Raw genomic sequence first — 17514 nt, 5'->3', positions numbered from 1 at the left:
GTCAAAACAATCGGCAGCCAAAACAAAAGCTGAATTGCCAGGTAAGCGGAAACAAAAAACAAGAAGTAAAGTTTGTTACTGTCTCAACACCTCACAAGATAGTCTGTGTTAAATGTATTCCTGCTGTCTCATGGTATGCTCATTTTGCCAACAGCTCTAGTTTGCAGATTAACTTTTTCATTGTTTCACTTTTAGTCTGATAGTGAGTTCTGTAGGCTGTCCGTCCCTTGAACATTTTGGTGTGTAATGAATGCTTGCCATCAACTGTTACAGCCTTATGGCATATACCCATCTTGATGAGGAATCAGATGTATGCTTGATCTGGACAGGTTTTCAAACACCAGTGAAAAAAAACAAATACACCTCAAAAAAAACCTGCAGTGAATCTGCAGGCCTGCCACTGTACCCACAAAATGCACATGCTGGCTGTAAGCTGTAGGAAAACTGCTACTAAACGTGACTTATTTCTGCCCTGGCCACATAGTGGCTTTGTAAGTTGGGCTGAAGATGCAGCCCAGGTGCAGCTTTTATGCTATTACAAAGACCTTGGTTGCTGTGCTTAGTGTAGAAAAGCGTGCTTGTCACCCTGCTACTCAGTGATGTTCTGAGATCACAGCAGATATCAGAGCTGATCACTGTAACAACATAGAGGCAGTGTAACTTCTGATTTATTTACTTATAACTGGATACCGTAATGAGCAAGAAACAGCTATTCTGAAGGGGACATTTGCTGTTTCTTTTGGTGATTTGATGGAAAACAGATGGACGGGTTTTAAAGAGGCCCTCAGTAAAGCAGACCCTTCGAGCTAATTATGGCACACACTAATATAAATGAAAATGATTTCAGTGTCTGTTCTTTCCAGGAATCTCTAGGCTGCCTGAAATAGTGCAGAAATAAGTAAGAGAAATTAATAGAATGACAATTTGCTTGCTTCAGTTAATACTCTGTAGAATTTTTGGTTTTTGTCAGTGTTTTCAAGGCAGAGAGAAAGGAAACACCACTGAATATGTAGCGTAGAATAGTTTACTTCAGACATTTTTGGCTTGTCAGCTCCAGCAGTCTGAGCAATTGTGTAATATCCTGGGGAAAACTCTTAAGTGGGATGCTTTTAAGACAGAGTTTGAGTTGCTGTGTTTTGGAGTTGACAGAATGCTGTCAACCTGGGGTTGTATAAATCACCATGGACATACGAAAGTCAGCAACTTAGAAAAAATCTTTCCACAGAGCTAGCTGATGGGAGATTTCCCTGTAGTCTCTAGTGTTGGTAATGCTACCAAATGAGGAAATAGTGGAAGACCCACGTTAAGCATTTTTGTATCCAAAATGTATGCAGCACCATCAATCTGTGTGCCTCTTGCTTCCAGAAAGCAATCACTGCATTCCTGGGCATGGTTTTGTGCACTGACTAACTGTAGCTGTTGCAGCATGAAAAAGCATAACCTGTACCCTACCTGGGAACCGAAATGTCCGCGCAGAGGCCCTTCTGCTGGCTGTGTGGTGGCTGCCGCAGGTCTGTGTACTTCCACACCACCTTGCAGCCGCAGTGACAACGTGCCCTCAGGCACGCGTCCAAGCTACAGCTCCGTGGTGTCTGGATAAAAGTCTCTCTCTAATGAAATCAACACATTAGATGTATAAGGGGAAAAAAAAAAAAAAAGTTGGCACTCTTAAAGAGCGCTTGAAGAACTTGTCATCTCTATCCTTGATGCTGTCATTAAGATAACGTGCACGTAGGGCATTTTATAGACCTTGGCCTTGGGAGGTGCTGATGCCAATACCCGGGGACTTGAAGGCATGCCCCAAGTGTCCTTGTCACAGCAAGGAGACGCGGCTGGGGGCTAGGTGTGAGTGCCTTTTTAGGCGGGCCACAAAGCTGCTCACTGCAAAGACTGGGGTAACATTCAAGGGCTCAGAAAAGCAGCAGAAATTCTGTTGGGAAAAATGAACATTTCAACCCTAGCAGGTATGTTATACCACCAGATAGGTAGCTCACCCTCAGCCTCATTCTAGGTAGCTGAAAGCAGTGAGCCCTTTATTACTGAGCTTGGAGTCAGAGCTGACTTTATTCAAAGTTTTCATCCCTGTGTGCCAAGTTGCCACTTGGCAAGGATGTCTTTAATACAAATGAGAGAACCTTCAAAAGTAGGACTTTAAAATGGCAATGCTAGCGCAGCCTTAATTATAGTTCCCTAATTCTGCAAAGGGAGCTTGGAAAATGCATTTGTCTGGTTTAATTAGGCTCAGCTGCATCCTGTGTTTAGAAGACGACAACTGGTGTACCGGGATGACTGGGCAATGTGCAGTGCCCAACTCTGTGCCTTGTGTGCTGCCACAGTAAGAGTACTGCCTGGGCTTTGAAATTTAAAGCCCTGTAAAAAGGCAAAGCCTCTCTACCTGACCCAGCAGATTTGAAGTGGGGTTGTGGGCTGCCTGACAAGTGCAGTTCCAGAGAAGTCTTGTTTATTCTGCATAGTTCTGCTTGCCATAGTGTCGTGGTCAGCACTTTTGCTTTTTATCTTAAAAAAAAAAAAAAAAAAAAGCACATGCTTGATTTCAGGAGCAGCTTCATTGGCTTCACTTGGATGTCTGAGGTTCCATTCATGATCACATCTTTTCCTGAATTGGGGTGCTCTGGCAACTCACCTAGCAGGGATCCTCTGCAGAAAGCTGCAGTGCCGACGCTGAGGGGCATTTTTCAAGGTGTGTGCCCTGGTGTTCTGCTCTGTTTGCTTACACCTTAATGATGCAATGGTGCAGTACAGAGAGCAGGTGCAGGTGCTGCATTGCCAGCATCCACATAGCACTCTGGGATGGAGAGTCCGGAGACCACAGTGATGGTTAAAGCAAGAATATTCACAGAGGAAAAAAGAAGATTGTGCTTTGTGGTGTTTAATTGATTGGGCTTCTTGGCAGGCTGGATGATAAATCACTCAAGTAGGAGTCATGAGAGCCAATTACTGCCAGATCCTCTCCTGCTCTGTGCCTCCAGCAGCACTGCAGTGATACAAGTACAGGCAGCAACTCCTGCAGACCTTCACTAATAGGAGTAAAAAACAGCAAATAGACAACCCAAATTATTTAAGATGAAAGAATTACCCTGAGAACTATTTCCATTTCCTCTAGATGCATGCGTGATGAGTGCATTGCATCTAAAAAGCATTGCATATTGCGTTTGCCCTGCATGGTGGTCTGCTCCTGTGCAGCAGATAAAGCACAAAGAGGACACGCTGGACATGCTATATAGGCACTAAATAACCATTCTGCATCTCCATGAGATTCCTGACTGTCTGTTTCTTTACAGCAAACGCTTGCATTGTAGATATGCAGAGGCTTTCTGTATGTCTGCTGCTTTCTGCATTTATACACTCAAACAGCCCCGCTGTTGTACAGAATTATAAACAATCCCACAGCAAATGCTAAATGATTTGCAGTTTGAAAAACAAGGATGAAACAACAGGAAAGGGGAAGAGGAGTAATGTTAAAAAGGTCAGCAGCTGAATTATTGTTTTAAGGTTGTTTTGTTTTGTTCTACCTTCCAGCATTAGAAGGCCACAGTGTAGTTCTTCTGATAGCTTTGATGGAAGTCACTTGGCATTATCCCCTAATGTTTAATCATGTTCATAACTCTTCTATGCTGTAGCTTGTTCCATTATCAATCAATGGGGAGGGGAAAAAAAAAAAAAAAGCATGCATGGGAATCAATCATGGGAAAAAAAAAAGTGAAAGGCTGAGCCTTTGAAACAGGTCTAAAGGTACAAAGTTAGAGTTTGGATCTGAAAACTAAAAATGGGGTGAGATTTGGGCTGCTCTGAAGACAAATAATTTCTGGAAGGTGTAAAGTAAGAGAAATTCTCTAACCGGTTTTGTATCTCTGCAAGGGGAGATGCATGGAGAAGTGGGGGACAGAAGGCCACTGCTTGCTGTGCAATGTATCAAACATCTGTTAAGTGATGAATTTGCCAAAAGGGTTGCTATTGGAAGTTGCTAGGCATCAATGTGCTGCCCTTAGGATGTGCTCATCCATCTGAAGACTTACTAGCACTGGCTTGCGTTTGGCTGGCTGTGCACAGTGACCTGCTGCCCTGCTGGGTGAGCAGCACGAGTGGAGCTGTGAAGTCAGAACTCTCCCATGTAGCTGAATTTACTTCATCGCTCAGTCTGTGGGTCTGGTCCTATATGGGCTTCAGAATTAAACAAATCTAAACTCATCAGCAGCGAAATGATGAAGCCGTTCTTTGTCTTTCAGCGTTTACAATTTTTGTTTTCACTTCTGCAGTTGCCTCTGTTCTTGTAGATAATAATGTCTTCCAAAGCAATGTTAGCCATGTTGTCCGAGTACAAAATCTAAATGTTCGGCATGAATGATGCAAGTGTGTGAACTTGACCAGATATTTTTATTGTGAAAACCAATCACTGTTAAATAACTAACAAGTTTTGCAAGGAAGACATAATTATAAAAAATCTTCTCCATCTCGCACACTAATTGAATGAGCAGAATTCTTCTGTACTACTTTGCAGACAGCGTCTGTTATTGAATTATTGCATTACCACTGGGTTGCTGTTTTACCTTTGGCCCACTCAGCAGAAGAGCATTCAGCCTTTTGAACTAGAAAATCTCAATTATCTTTATCCTTTTAATTAGAACTGTGTTCATACTGGACCCTGAGATTGATGATATTTTATTTGAACTACATTCATTTTCCTTTGGATTGTTGATGAAGGATCTGCCAACAGAAAATGGATAGGACTGAGAAAAAAAGCATTCTTTTTAACAAGTATTCATTAATTCTTGCATAGGAAAGATAGGTCCATAAATTCTATCTGTATGGTAGGAATGATCAGCAGGTTCTTCCATCCACTTCGAAGAGGTCATCTCTGTGCTGAAAAGATCAAGCAACAGCAGGTAAACTTGTAAACTGTTCAGTCTTTTTTTTTTTTTTTTTTTTTCCTCAATGTGTAACTGCTAGTTGGTTTTTGATATTTTATTCGCTGTTACGGTATCTACTCAAACTAGGATTTTTAAAACTGTAGTTGATTGCCTGTAATAAAACTGTGGTATTCTTATATTTTTGAGTGTCAGATGTCAGACATTTTGGTTTCTGGGGTTCCCATTGTAGAAAGATTTTTAAAGTCAAGTCCTTCAGACTTTGTTCTCACTTTAGGTCATGGTGTCTCTTATGAGACTTGGAAACTGCAGATTGTCAATACTTTGCTGTGTTTCTTTCTTAAGCTATTGGCATCCGAAATACAAATACCTCTGAAGCCATTGTATTGCCATTTAATAAGTAGCACTGCTGGTATCTGAGTAGCAATTCTAGGTGAGACAGGTGAGTAAGAATCATATAGTATACAATTCCTTTGTTTTTAGCAGCTGCATAATTTCAGAGCAAAATTAAATAAATAAAAAAAAATCCCAAATTTGTACAAGGTCTTGGTGGTTGCAGAATTAAGTCATTTTAATGTGGAGTTTCACTGCACCACCCATAGCAGCTGCAGTGTATATAGAAGGAAGAAAATAATCCAGGTTTGTTATTAATTACTATTTGCATGATAGAGACAATGATTCATGTTCTCAGAGCAGTGGCCTTAGCTATCTGATGCAGCTCTCTCTGAAGGGAGCAGAAGCTTTCCATTGACTTTGTGGGCCCATGGGAATAGCTGGAGAAATGAACCGCTTGGCTGAGCAAGCTCACAGCTGATCGATAGCTCAGGGGACTGGAAAGCACGTCTGTTGAGTTTCTCACGCCATGTAAGACTCACTCTGCTACGTGACACTTCCCCTCCTCGGGATCATCTCCATCACGTGAGCCGATGCCACAGAGGTCAGGGACAAGCCCTGCAGCCAGGTGTGCATCCTTGTCATCTGGCACGAAGCGCCACTTAGCACCGAGTGGCAGTCGTGTACTCGGGCAAAAAGCCCACAGCTATTGTCCATTTTTATTGTCCATGTCCAAGGGACTTCATTCCTCTCCCACTGAAACCATCAGCAACCTTGCCAGCACTTTCAGCTAGTAGGGTCAATGCCTTAAAAGTAGAGCAAACAAAAGCCAGTGCCTGCATGGCCTGCCTTGCTGACCATGAAGTGCTGATGAGAGCACTTCTCCCTGCTGTCCTGAATGTGCTTCCACTGAAAACTAACAATGTGATGCACTACAGCTCCGTCATGATGAAGAGGTCTGTTCAAATATAAATCTGAACATCTCCTTTGAAGCTTTTGTGTGGAATATGCCGTGTTTTCCTCAGCACAGTGTGTGCCTACAGAGCTTTCCCTTGCATTGGCTGAGCGCCGTTTCAAGTCAAGCAGGCTCAGACTTTGAAGTGGTGGCAATGTTAAGTGAAGAGAGGAGAATGTTGACAAAGCAACCATGTTTAATCAGGGTTTTCCACAGGACCAAAAGTTTCTACTGAAAAATCGACTGCAAAGTGTATTGGGTTTACATGGCAAGGTTTTGGTAGTAGGGAAGCTACAGGAGTGGCTCCTGTGAGCAGAGCCCAGCAGCTGCCTCATGTCAGACCAGAGCCAGCTCCAGCCAACTCCAAAAGAGACCCACTGCTGGCCAGAGCCCAGCCATGAGCAATGCTGGTTGGGCCTCTGGGAGAGCAGATAATGGAAAGGGAAAAACTGCTGCACCACAGCAGCTGGGAGAGAGGGGTGAGAAGCAGCCCTGCAGCCCCCAAGGTCACTGCAGCAGGAGGGCAGGAGGTGCTCCAGGCAGAGAGCAGCAGTTCCCCTGCGGGCTGTGCAGGGAGAGGCCCATGGTGGAGCAGGCTGTCCCCCTGCAGCCCATGGGTCCCACATGGAGCAGATCTCCACACTGCAGCCCCCCCATGGGTGGAAGAGCCCCCGGTGGAGCAGGTGGATGTGGCCTGGAGGAGGCTGCGGCCCATGGAGAGCCCCCGTAGGAGCAGGCCCCGGGCCGGAGCTGCAGCTCGTGGAGAGGAGCCCACGCAGGAGCAGGGGGTCTGGGGGGAGCTGCCGCCCACCCATGGGGGACCCGTGCTGGAGCAGTTTGCTCCTGGGGGATCTTAGTTTCTCACTGCTCTAACCTGTTAGGGAATAAAATGCATTAATTTCCCTATGCTGAGTCTATTTTGCCTGTGATGATAATTGTTGAGTGATCCCCCTGTCCTTGTCTCAACCCTTGAGCCTTTTTCATTGTATTTTCTCCCCCTTTCCCTTTGAGGAGAGGCAGTGAGGGAGCGGTTGTGGTGCAGTTCAGCTGGGTAAAACCCCCACACAAAGCTAACTGTATTTCTTTGGAAACCAGAAGCAGCCCTGGCTCCTGTACCCCTTCTGGCCACCTCCAGTAAAGCACTTGCCCTTGCAAGGAAGGGGTATATTCCTTGTTCCTATCTCATTTCAAGCAGTTACAAAGATGGATGTGGTTTGTGATAGAATTCCTTGCGTTATTCTTCAAGCAAGATGTTGACTTTTTACCCGATCTTGCATTTCTGTTGTAGCCTGGAGAACCAAGAACTCAAGCTGATGACAACAGGGTGGTGGAGGTGGGGGAAAATACGTGTCCTGCTGTGTGTTCTTGGTTCTTTGCAGTATTATTGGATTCAGTCATTACTTTATCGAACAGAATGTATTTTGTACTGCAGATTTCTACCAAGTTTTCTATTGCTACAAGACTATAGGAGGATTTCAGAAGGATTTGAAATTACTCATCCATTGCTTTCGCTAAGTATTGGTCAAACGTTTTCAGAGGTGAATCTTTTGATAAAATCATGACATTTTAACTTCTGAGGATTTTTTTCCAGTGTTCATGCAGCCTTCTAAGGTGGGAATTGTCCACTGCTTATCCTGATAAACAGGCAACTGGATATTTTTCTTATATACTCAGGGCTTGTCATGATAAGCTTTGCAGGGACTACTAAAAGCCAAGACAGTTTAGCTAGAATTGTGCAGATGCATCGCTTTGCCCTTTAGTAGTGTGCAGGAGGAGTTATCACCCGAGGGAATACATCACTGTCCCTGTCAGTGAGTAATTTTTCTCAAGTGAAAACAAAAAATCAATTCTGTAATTAATCCAAAAGATTCCCCTGTTTATCTCAGGAGACAAATAAGCAGCGGGCAACGAACATCTCCATCTGGTAGGGCAGGAATAATGATGGTTTTCACACCAGTGAGTACCTCTGCTTTTAATGGAAGCAGCTGTCAGATCCCAAGTGGAAAGGGAACGTGTGAAGGACCCTTCTCATGACAGAAACTTATTGCCAGTTGGAACAAAGCACAGAAACACCAGGCTTTTGTACAGGTAACAAAGGCTCACACTGCTTTTCAGAAAACGAGAGGTTTGTTTTCCTCCCACGGCGCTGTGCGGTGCGTCGGCTGCCACCACCCCCAGAGCCGATTGCGTTTCAGTCACCTCATAATGGCACACTTATTGTTTCTTCCACCTGTTGCGCCCTGTCACTAAACTCCTTGCAGTCACACGGTGTCTGATCAACTACTAGTGATGCTTTCGTTTTCTCTTAAATGCTAAATAATGATCTGTGGTTGTGGAGCCTCGGTGGCATCCCTCAGCTGAAGATGTACGGTGTAAGCGAATGCAAAGCACCCCCAGTTATAAACAGATGTTAGGTCACTGCTCATCTCTCTCATTGAGGCAATTAGTGACCTGTAGAAGATGATCAATCAGGGATTTTATTCATCTCGACATTGTTGTCTGGTTGCCTGCGCTGAGGGATGCTGTTTATAGTCCAGTTTCTAATCTCTCCCTTTCCTGCTCATTATTATTATCAACCCAAAGTGCCTTTTTGCTTCTGTTACCAAAACAGAATCCCCACCGCCACCGTTTTAGCAGCTAACATCCACAATGGGGGCAACTGATCCAGCACAGGAGTTAAATATAACCGTGCCTAGTGTAAGGAGAAGATTTAATGGGAAATGGTTGGCATTCTTGCTTCCTAAAGGCACGGCGAGGGAGCGAGAGCGGTCGGAGCCGTACACACACACGCAGACACACAGACACACACGCATCCCGCAGCCAGCGAGGAAAGAGGAAGCGAGCAGGCAAGACAGACAGAGAGGCAGAGTAGAGAGCGAGCAAGCCCCAAAGCAGAGCTGCGCCTCCAGGCTGCAGTTGCCCAGGGCGCAGGCAGCATGTTTGCCCTCAGCCTTGTTGCCTGGGGATTTTACCTTCAGCTTGTCTCCTGCTTTGCTTTCTCTCAGACTTCGTACGTTGACAATGCCTTCTCAGTTTCCTCAGGTAAATCGCTTTAAGTCTTGTTACTTTGCCTTGTCTGGACCTCTCTGCACGCTGGTTCTTGCACTTTTCCAGTGACTGGGAGCACAGGAGGAAGGAATACTTCGCTTTGCAGATCTGGGTGAAGGAATTTTGCATTGCAGAGCTGCTCTGCCACAGGCTGGGACATTTTCATTGCTTCGTGGCTTTTCCTTTTTGCTTTATTATTTCTCCTTTTTTAAACCCCTCCCTTCCCAACCCTGCAAGAAATAATAGACAAGAGCCTCAGCTGTGCTAAAATGCTGTTGTTTTTTTTTTTTTGTTCGTTTGTTTTTGTTTTTTCCATTGGCTTGGTGTTGTGCTAATTCATGCCACTGGAGGATCTGGCCCAATTAGTATATTACTTGCATGTCTGCATGTTTCTTTCTATTTTGGATGAGCTTAGGTAGATTACAGCAAGGGAAAGAAAATGAATCTCAATGTATATCTGCTTCTATAAATAAAGCCCTGACCTCAATGAGTGCTGCTGGAGCCCGACTGGATGTTAGCAGAATAAACATCATCTGGCTCTGGCTATGACACTAACAAATACTCAGATGACTTACATAGCAAACAAGAGTCCACTGCATGGAAAATCCCTGCTAGGCAAAGGCAAAACAAATTAGTTGTCAGCTGAGCCAGGGCACTGGAAATCCCACTTAATAGGTTTTAGTTTGGCCAGCAAGACTCTCCTTTACCCATGTTCTGTGCAAAGGAAGGGGAAAGTTGACAAGAACTCTGACTCCGTCTCCTCTTGGAGGAACTCTCACCATTTTATGGCAAATTACTTCTAACCAAAAGATGCTTCTAGCTAAAATCCTGGATTCCTTCAGTGTCAAAGTTGGGATGGTTCGGATGAGATTTGCAGGGTGAGGTCAGCTCTGCCTTCAGGTCCTCCCTGTGTTTCTGATATCAAAACAGTGTCCCAAAGAGTGCACATTTTAAGATTACATCAGATCAGTCTTAGACATGGAATTAAAGTCTTTTCTCTCCTTCTCATGTCTCTGGTGTGACCACAGAGCCAGATGGTTCACATTTGAGGCACTTAAGAGAGAACAGCAATCAGAAGGGTAGCCTGTGCAAGACAATGGATTCCTGGACTCGATAACAGTCAGTATGAATGATTTCAATTCTGGTTTTTTCTTTTTTTTTTTTTTTTTTCATCTTTTGAAATGTGCCAAGCTAACGCACTGTATGTCACCTGCGGTGGTTTGAAGAGCCCATTAATTTAAGAATAGTCTTATTCAAATAATAAGGTTCTGAGGTCCAAAGAGTAACGCAGATACCCTTTGTGGAAAAACCCTATAACATTTAATAAAGCAGCCATTAGACTTCTGCAGTCATTTCAGATAGCTTTTAAGATAACATCTAAAGAAGCCTAATGGTTGAAGAAATACATCCTTTGGAAAACAATTTAATCAATTCTTTTGAACCTCTGGGGACTAATATATGTTTTTCTGCTAAGTTCTTTGGGATGCTAAAAAGCATTTCTATTTGTTATCATTTCTGTTCAGTTGGGTGTCCTTTTTCCATGAGGTTGATATTAGTTATTGCTGAGGTACAGAAACATCAAAACTTATTTTTTTCTATGTTCCTAAGTGCCTCGCAATAGTATGTAAGTTGCTAGACCTCAAAATTGTTTTGAAGAGGTTTACATTGCCTTGAATCTAGTAGATTCCTGCCAGACCAACCCTAAGTTCACTTTTCCATTACTTACACGGCCAGACCTAAGCAGTGATTTTCTCCTGTGTAGCACACTTGTGTGTCTAGAGAAGACAAATTGCTATCATCTTTAACAAATAATGGTTCAGGAAATAATCCCTTCTTCCTCTATGGAATAATTTTCCACCCAAATGCTATGTCGTACAACAGCAGTCTATGCCTTCAGGCCTTGATGCTGGCTGTGGCCAGGCTCTGCTCTTTGCAGCAGACCAGCTCCCACAGCACAGCCCCCAGGTCTGCCAGGGGCAGAGGCTGCAGCTGGCCCCGGCCCCGTCCTCCTCTGTCCCCACCAGCTGTTTTGGCTGTGGGTTTAAGGCTCTATCATGAACGTGTTGCAAATTTCTACTTGCTAATATGTGCCAGAATAACATCTAGTGGATAATTCAATTGTCATTCCACAGCCACAGGGATGGATTATGAGCCATATTTTGGTGAACTGTTACATACCTGAGTGCCAATTATTGCTTGCGAATTGGGGCAAGGAATTCTCTGTTTGGTATGAAAAATCACGCAATGAAAAAGAAAACTCCTTTAGTGCTTTGAATGCATCACCAGTTGACACAACGCCTCCTAAGGAAAAAGCCAAGTTCTCTGTTTTCCAGTAGAAATCTCACAGTGTGTGCAGGAGGTGAATTAACTCCATTTAAATTCTGTTATTTTAATGGTTTCTCAGATGTTCTGTGACTGTCAGCTGAGTTAATTGTTTGCGTCTGGCACCAGGATGTAATTTCACATTTAAAGAATGGATTTCGGCACTGCACTTGCAATCTCTGAAAGTAATCACATTTAATAGCAGCTATGTTCTTCAGTGACCACTTGTCTTTCCTGCAATTGGAGGAATACCTATGGCTGGTTTTCAGATATGCCAGAAAACCTCTGCACTAAAAGTACTTTTATTTCTATTCTCACACATCTTTCTATAGCAATAGGTCACAGATAAAAATGTTCACAGGTCACAAGGCCATAACTATAAAGCAGAGGTAAACAACTAATGGGGGGGAAAGTGTAGAATAAATGAGGGAATAATAATAATTTGGATTATTTTCTGTTTTGCTGCCAACTCTGCATTATAGTCCCATCAGCCTCAAGCAACAGCGCATCACTTTTCCTGGAAGCGTTCTGAATGTCATGTCTGTGTTTCTTCTGGTGCTGAAGCATCATTTCTGGAGGAAATGCTTTGGGATTAGCGTTACAACATGCTCAAGCACGTGGCTGCAGCTCCACATGGCAGCAGAGCCCCCCCAGGGGCTCTGGGTAACTCAACTCTCCTTGAGGCAGGGGGGTTCTTTCCAGGGTAACCTGTCGTATCCCTTCCCTAAGACACTGTGTTTACAACGTCCTTCGTTATCGTTTTTCAGAGCTCTGCTCTGCTGAGGTTCCTGCCCTGTGCACTTGACCAGGGCATCCGAGTGCCTCCACTGTCGCAATCACATAACGAAAGCTAGGTGTGAATTTTATGCTCCCTTTCAGCAGGGCTAAGCGGATCTTGTAAGAACCAGGCTGAAGGAAGCCATCATCCAAATTCAGGTGGCAGAAAGTCTCCCTTTCCCTCTCCTACTCATCCAAGTTGAAGTTTACTGGGGCTTTACAGGGAGAGGGGAAAGAACTTCAGAAACCACCAGGAGCTGGAGAAGAGCAGGATCTTGATGCTTCTTCTGACCCGAACTTCCTTTTATGCATCGCACAAATGTATCACTTGATCGATTTTTCTCCTGTGATCAATATTCGTACACAGCCCTGTGAAATGAGTATGGCTGATTAATTTAAAGGACTGAAATGGGGCTGCAACAGCTGAGTTACTGGCAGTAGTCCTCTTGCTTTCTCTGCCTTTTGCCTGTTACACTGGCTTTCCCAAAAAAAGGGAGCTCCCCATTTCACTGGGCACAGCGTCTCTGAATCTGCATTACTGAATGAATAGATATGCAAATTGCCAAAGGAAATTAATTGACTATAATGTAAATTAAAGGAAGGGGTTCAGTTGTATGCTGGTTAGGGTGAGTATCATGAACTTTCATTTACTCAAGGAAATGCAGGTGACTAGGTCAAAGGACCAAGTGTTCCCCTCTGTGTTCCTCTGCTCTCCCCGGATGTAATATGAAGATCGGTTCCCTTAGGTTCAAGTGGTGAGCTGGTGGGCATCCTGAAATACAGAACCTGGGCTCCTGAAGTACAGCAGTATGGGACAAGCCAATGGCCAGTTCTGATTTTTTTTTATTTTTTATTTTTTTATTTTCCTGGGACAGGCTTTGTGTTATAAGTAAGGCAGGTGTCTAGCTTCAGGCTGTGGAAGCTCCTCTGGAGATGCCACCCAAGCCTTGTTTGCGGTGAACAAGTTCTCCTGCCACCAGGGATGGAGACTGGTGCAGGAGCTGGCACAGCGTTGGACAGGCTGCTGATTTCTCCTGTGATCAGACTGGGTGGTGGAGGCTTAAATTTTAGCACAGCCAAGCAAGCTGCTTCAAAATCAGGTGGTTTTAGTGAGAGGAGCTCCACAGACAGGCAACCCGAAGTGCTGTGAAACAAGCTTATTCCCCATGTGCTCAGAGAAAGGTAGTGCTTGCAGGCCTCTGCTCCCATTGCAGGCAGTTTATTTCAATATTAGCAAACCCCTGCAGTGGGAACAGTCTGTGACTTTGCATTTTAGCCTCCCTGTCTTTCAAAGCCCGTTTTATATCAGACACAGAGGCTGCCCGTGGCTGGGCTGTTGTTGGCAGGGCAGCACCAGCAGCGCAACAGCAGCAGCTACAGCTGCTGAAGGGAAACTGTCAGCCCTAGTTACATTTACAGAGAAATACCATCTGCGTTTGTCCAGGAGGAAGTCTGTGGTCAGGATAGGCCGTGCACCCTGGCAGGCTTTAACTCTTGGTGTTAGGATAGCGGATGGTTGCCAAATGAGACAGCCTGGGAACCTTAGGTGGGGGGGACACTTGCACAAAGAAAGGAAATTTATGAGGTAATGGTTAAAATGGGAGGGGTGTTGAATGCGTTATGGATTCAGGATCAAAAGCAATTTTTGGCATGGGAGGTTTTAGTGACTTATTCCGTGTTGCTGCTTCATAGGTAAAAGGAAAATGGGAAAAGCCCTTCCATTGCAGGGGGAACTCTTTGGGGGTGATCAGAAATAGGAGAGAGAGAAAAACACCACAGTAATTCACAGAAACCAGCCTAAGTGTTGTGTTTCTTCCCCTCTCATCTCCAAGAAATCATCTCTTTACTGGAAAGCACATCAGGGGAATGCTCTTTGTATGCAGGAAAATGTAATGGTGAAAGGGGATTTGGGATGAGAAGATGGACATAGGAGGAATGCAGAAGAGGACTGATAGATTGGGGGAAAAGAGAAAAGCAACTGATAGCCATTTTTGCCAGTGTCTGCATAAATGGATGCACCTGGGCAGGCACACAAGGGGCAACCTTATCGCTCTCTATAGGTACCTCAAGGGAGGCTGTAGCGAGGTGGGGGTTGGTTTGTTCTCCCACGTGCCTGGTGACAGGACGAGGGGGAATGGGCTTAAGTTGAGCCAGGGGAGTTTTAGGTTAGATGTTAGGAAGAACTTCTTTACTGAAAGGGTTGTGAGGCATTGGAACAGGCTGCCCAGGGAAGTGGTGGAGTCCCCATCCCTGGAAGTCTTCAAAGGACGTTTAGATGTAGAGCTTAGGGATATGGTTTAGTGGGAACTGCTAGCGTTAGGTCAGAGGTTGGACTCGATGATCTTGAGGTCTCTTCCAACCTAGAAATTCTGTGATTCTGTGATTCTGTGAAGTGAAGGGAGATGCTCTGCCTGAAGAAGGCAGGGCTGCAGTTTCAGTTTTCTTCTGCCCAGGAAGAAGTGTCAATGGACTAAAAGCTTCTAAAACCTGCAAAGTTATGGCCGTGTACAATACCAAGTCAATACAGAGCTATTTCTTTGTGAAAGGGCAGAGAGTAAAGTCAGCTGGGCTGTGAGTTGCCACAAGGGAGTCACACGGAATTAATTTAGTCCCTGGTATCAAAGTCTCTAGCAGGAATTTGAAGGCTTTTCTCTGGTGCCTTTCTGAGCACACAGCAACACCCACGTTCTCAGATGGGTTGTCTGGGGCTGACTGAGCACGTGGTGGGCCAACATCAAAGTCAAGGACACTTCTGAGCCATGCCAGCCCTGACAGATTGCGATCTTGCAGTTGGAGAGGGATGGCTTTGGTGTCTCTGCTCTGGTGCTATTCATCTCACAGATAAAGTGGGAGAGGAATGGGCAGCAGTGACCTGCATGCAGGAGTCTGTTGGGGCTGACAGAGTGGCTATCTTGCATTAAGTTTTAGAGTTTTAGGCTCTTCTGGGGGTGGCAGTAAGTTCTTGGGCTTTAATACTCAGTGTACTCATAGCATCATTCTGGTGTGACAAGAAAGGGAGTGTTATAATCCAGTTTATAAAATGACTGGGATGAGGTACTGTGATTTACAGGACTGAAACTCTCATTCACATTTTGCAATCGACTCATCCATGGCTTTGGAGCTGATGTTTAACTTCTCTGTGCCTCAGCTCCTCATGACTGGAAGGGGAACACACACTGCTGTCAGCATCACTGAGCAGAGTCTTGAGCCCTGGACCTCTGCAAATGGAAGCCAACAGAAGCAAAGCTGCACAGAATAGCCTTGCAGTGGTTACTGGGATTTATAAACCACAGGTTTGTTTTAGAAACCCATTTTATAACCCACTGAAGTGTTCCGCTGTGCAGGTTTTATTGGGACTTTTATGTTCTTATGACACTGGAGCACAGAGCCAAACCAAGCAAATATTCCTCTCTCCTTCAGCGCTAATCTCAGAAGTTCCCTTCTGTAATCCTCTGGGAGAGTAGCAAATAACCTTTAGGCACACGCATTGCCCTCACACAAGTGCATATGCACACATGAAATGTCTGAAATATGTGCCTAGGGGGAATAAAATGCCTTTTCTGAGGAAATCTTGCATGCACTTTTGCCTTCCTGAGCCTTGTATCTCCTGGCATGGGCCTGCTCCAGCAGGGCTGCAAGGGGCTCCACTAGGGCCGGCTGCAGGAGGACATGAGACGAGGGGATGAGCTGGGAGAAGCTGGGGGCCATGAGCACAATATCTGTGCTGTTGGCAAGGTTTCTTGAACACCAGCTCATTTTAAACACCTTTATTTATTTACTTACTAGGACAGCTTCTGACTGCGCCAGCTGGTGAAGTGCGCATAACTTCTGCCTCAACCAGTAGCCACTTCAGGGATTAGAAACAGGATTTCTGGCACAGAGTATTTTCATATTTCTATCAGTTATTCTTGGCTGGAAATAAGCTTGAAAAGTTTTGGCTGGCGTTTTTCATTTTCCACAAAAAGGATGGGGAAATGTCTTCATGCTGTGGCTCCCATGGGATCTGGATGGGTCACTGCTTTCCCCAGCATGGGCACTGGTGCATAAGCTGTAGGGGTTGCTGTATTTCCTGGCTGTATTTACATCACCAGGTACATAGGAGATGGTATATTCAGGTCATAAGGCTTAAGCTGATAAAGACACAGAGACATGCAGCCTGTTCATGAACCTGACGGTCTGATCCAGCTCCAGGTGTGAGCTGTACCCCAGCTCTACCTGCCCACCCTCACCCATTCCTCCTGGTGCTGCCCTTTCCCCTGGGACTTTGTCACCTTTGACAAGCTCTTAAACTTTCCTAATTTGTAAGGGAAGATGTGCCTTAGCCACCTTGTGATAGACACACAGGATAACACCTGATGGCCACTGCTCGTGGCGAGCTGCTGTCCTTGCCAGGAGGGCAAGAGGAGCCTGAATGAATGACAACAAAGCAGATGAAAGTCTCAGTTTCAGCCGGACGAGCCCACATTCATTAACTAGCCCATCTGCCCAGCTTGTTTATTATTAATTCTGACGGCCGTCCAAGTGGGAGAAGCACCTGTGATGGGGTGTCAGCGATCAGAGGTCTCCATCTAGCAGGCCCTGCCAGTCAGAAACTGGGCAGGCCACCAGCGCTGCTGTCAGGGAGACACAGCTTTGGAAAGCAGCTCAGCGTCCAGTCAGGGCTTGCTGGGTGAGTGTGGTTGCAAATAGGAAGGGAAACACATGTTGCACATCTTTTTCATGTCAGGCCCTTTTCTCCTGCCAGTGCCATCGATCCAGCTAGCCTACACATTTGTGATTTTAGGGCAGAAGTCATTTTAACAGCTTGCATACAGTTTTTGCAGTGAAATCCTGCAAATCTAACCTGGACCCAGGGCAGCACTTCCCTCTGGTACCTCCACTGCAGCCAGGAGGGGTCACGGTGCTGAAAGTCAGCCCTAGGATCAGCCCTAGGATGGCTTGGAGACCTCGTCCAAGCTCTGCTCCAGGGCACTTTGCCTGGGTGAAGGCTTCTCTCTGGCTCTGCATTGGAGTATCTCAGATCTCAGTTTTTGGCTTCCAGATAACACCAGAAGCAAGCAGTCTGCAAGAACAAGATGAAACAGGGCAAAGCCTATCTAAAATATGTTATTTCTTCAAGCAACTCTTTTATTCACAGATTGATATAATCACTTTCATTAATATAATTTGGACCATAAAAATAATTTGAGTTTG

General features: G+C 45.0%; 1 protein-coding gene across 1 annotated transcript in view; it reads left to right on the top strand.

Moving 5' to 3' along the window:
* Positions 1 to 8887: 8887 nt before the first annotated feature.
* Positions 8888 to 17514, top strand: part of COLQ (collagen like tail subunit of asymmetric acetylcholinesterase) — a gene marked incomplete at its 5' end in the record, with an annotated part of 39046 nt that continues 30419 nt past the window's right edge. The window contains 2 exon segments of the mRNA XM_084507551.1: positions 8888 to 8947; positions 8949 to 9216. Of these exon segments, the coding sequence (XP_084363677.1) occupies positions 8888 to 8947; positions 8949 to 9216 (328 nt within the window).

This window comes from Aythya ferina, assembly GCF_964211825.1.
Source record: "Aythya ferina genome assembly, chromosome: 2".
NCBI lineage: Eukaryota > Metazoa > Chordata > Aves > Anseriformes > Anatidae > Aythya > Aythya ferina.
The sequence above is the reverse complement of the archived record's forward strand: the minus strand, read 5'-3'. Positions and strand labels throughout refer to the sequence as shown.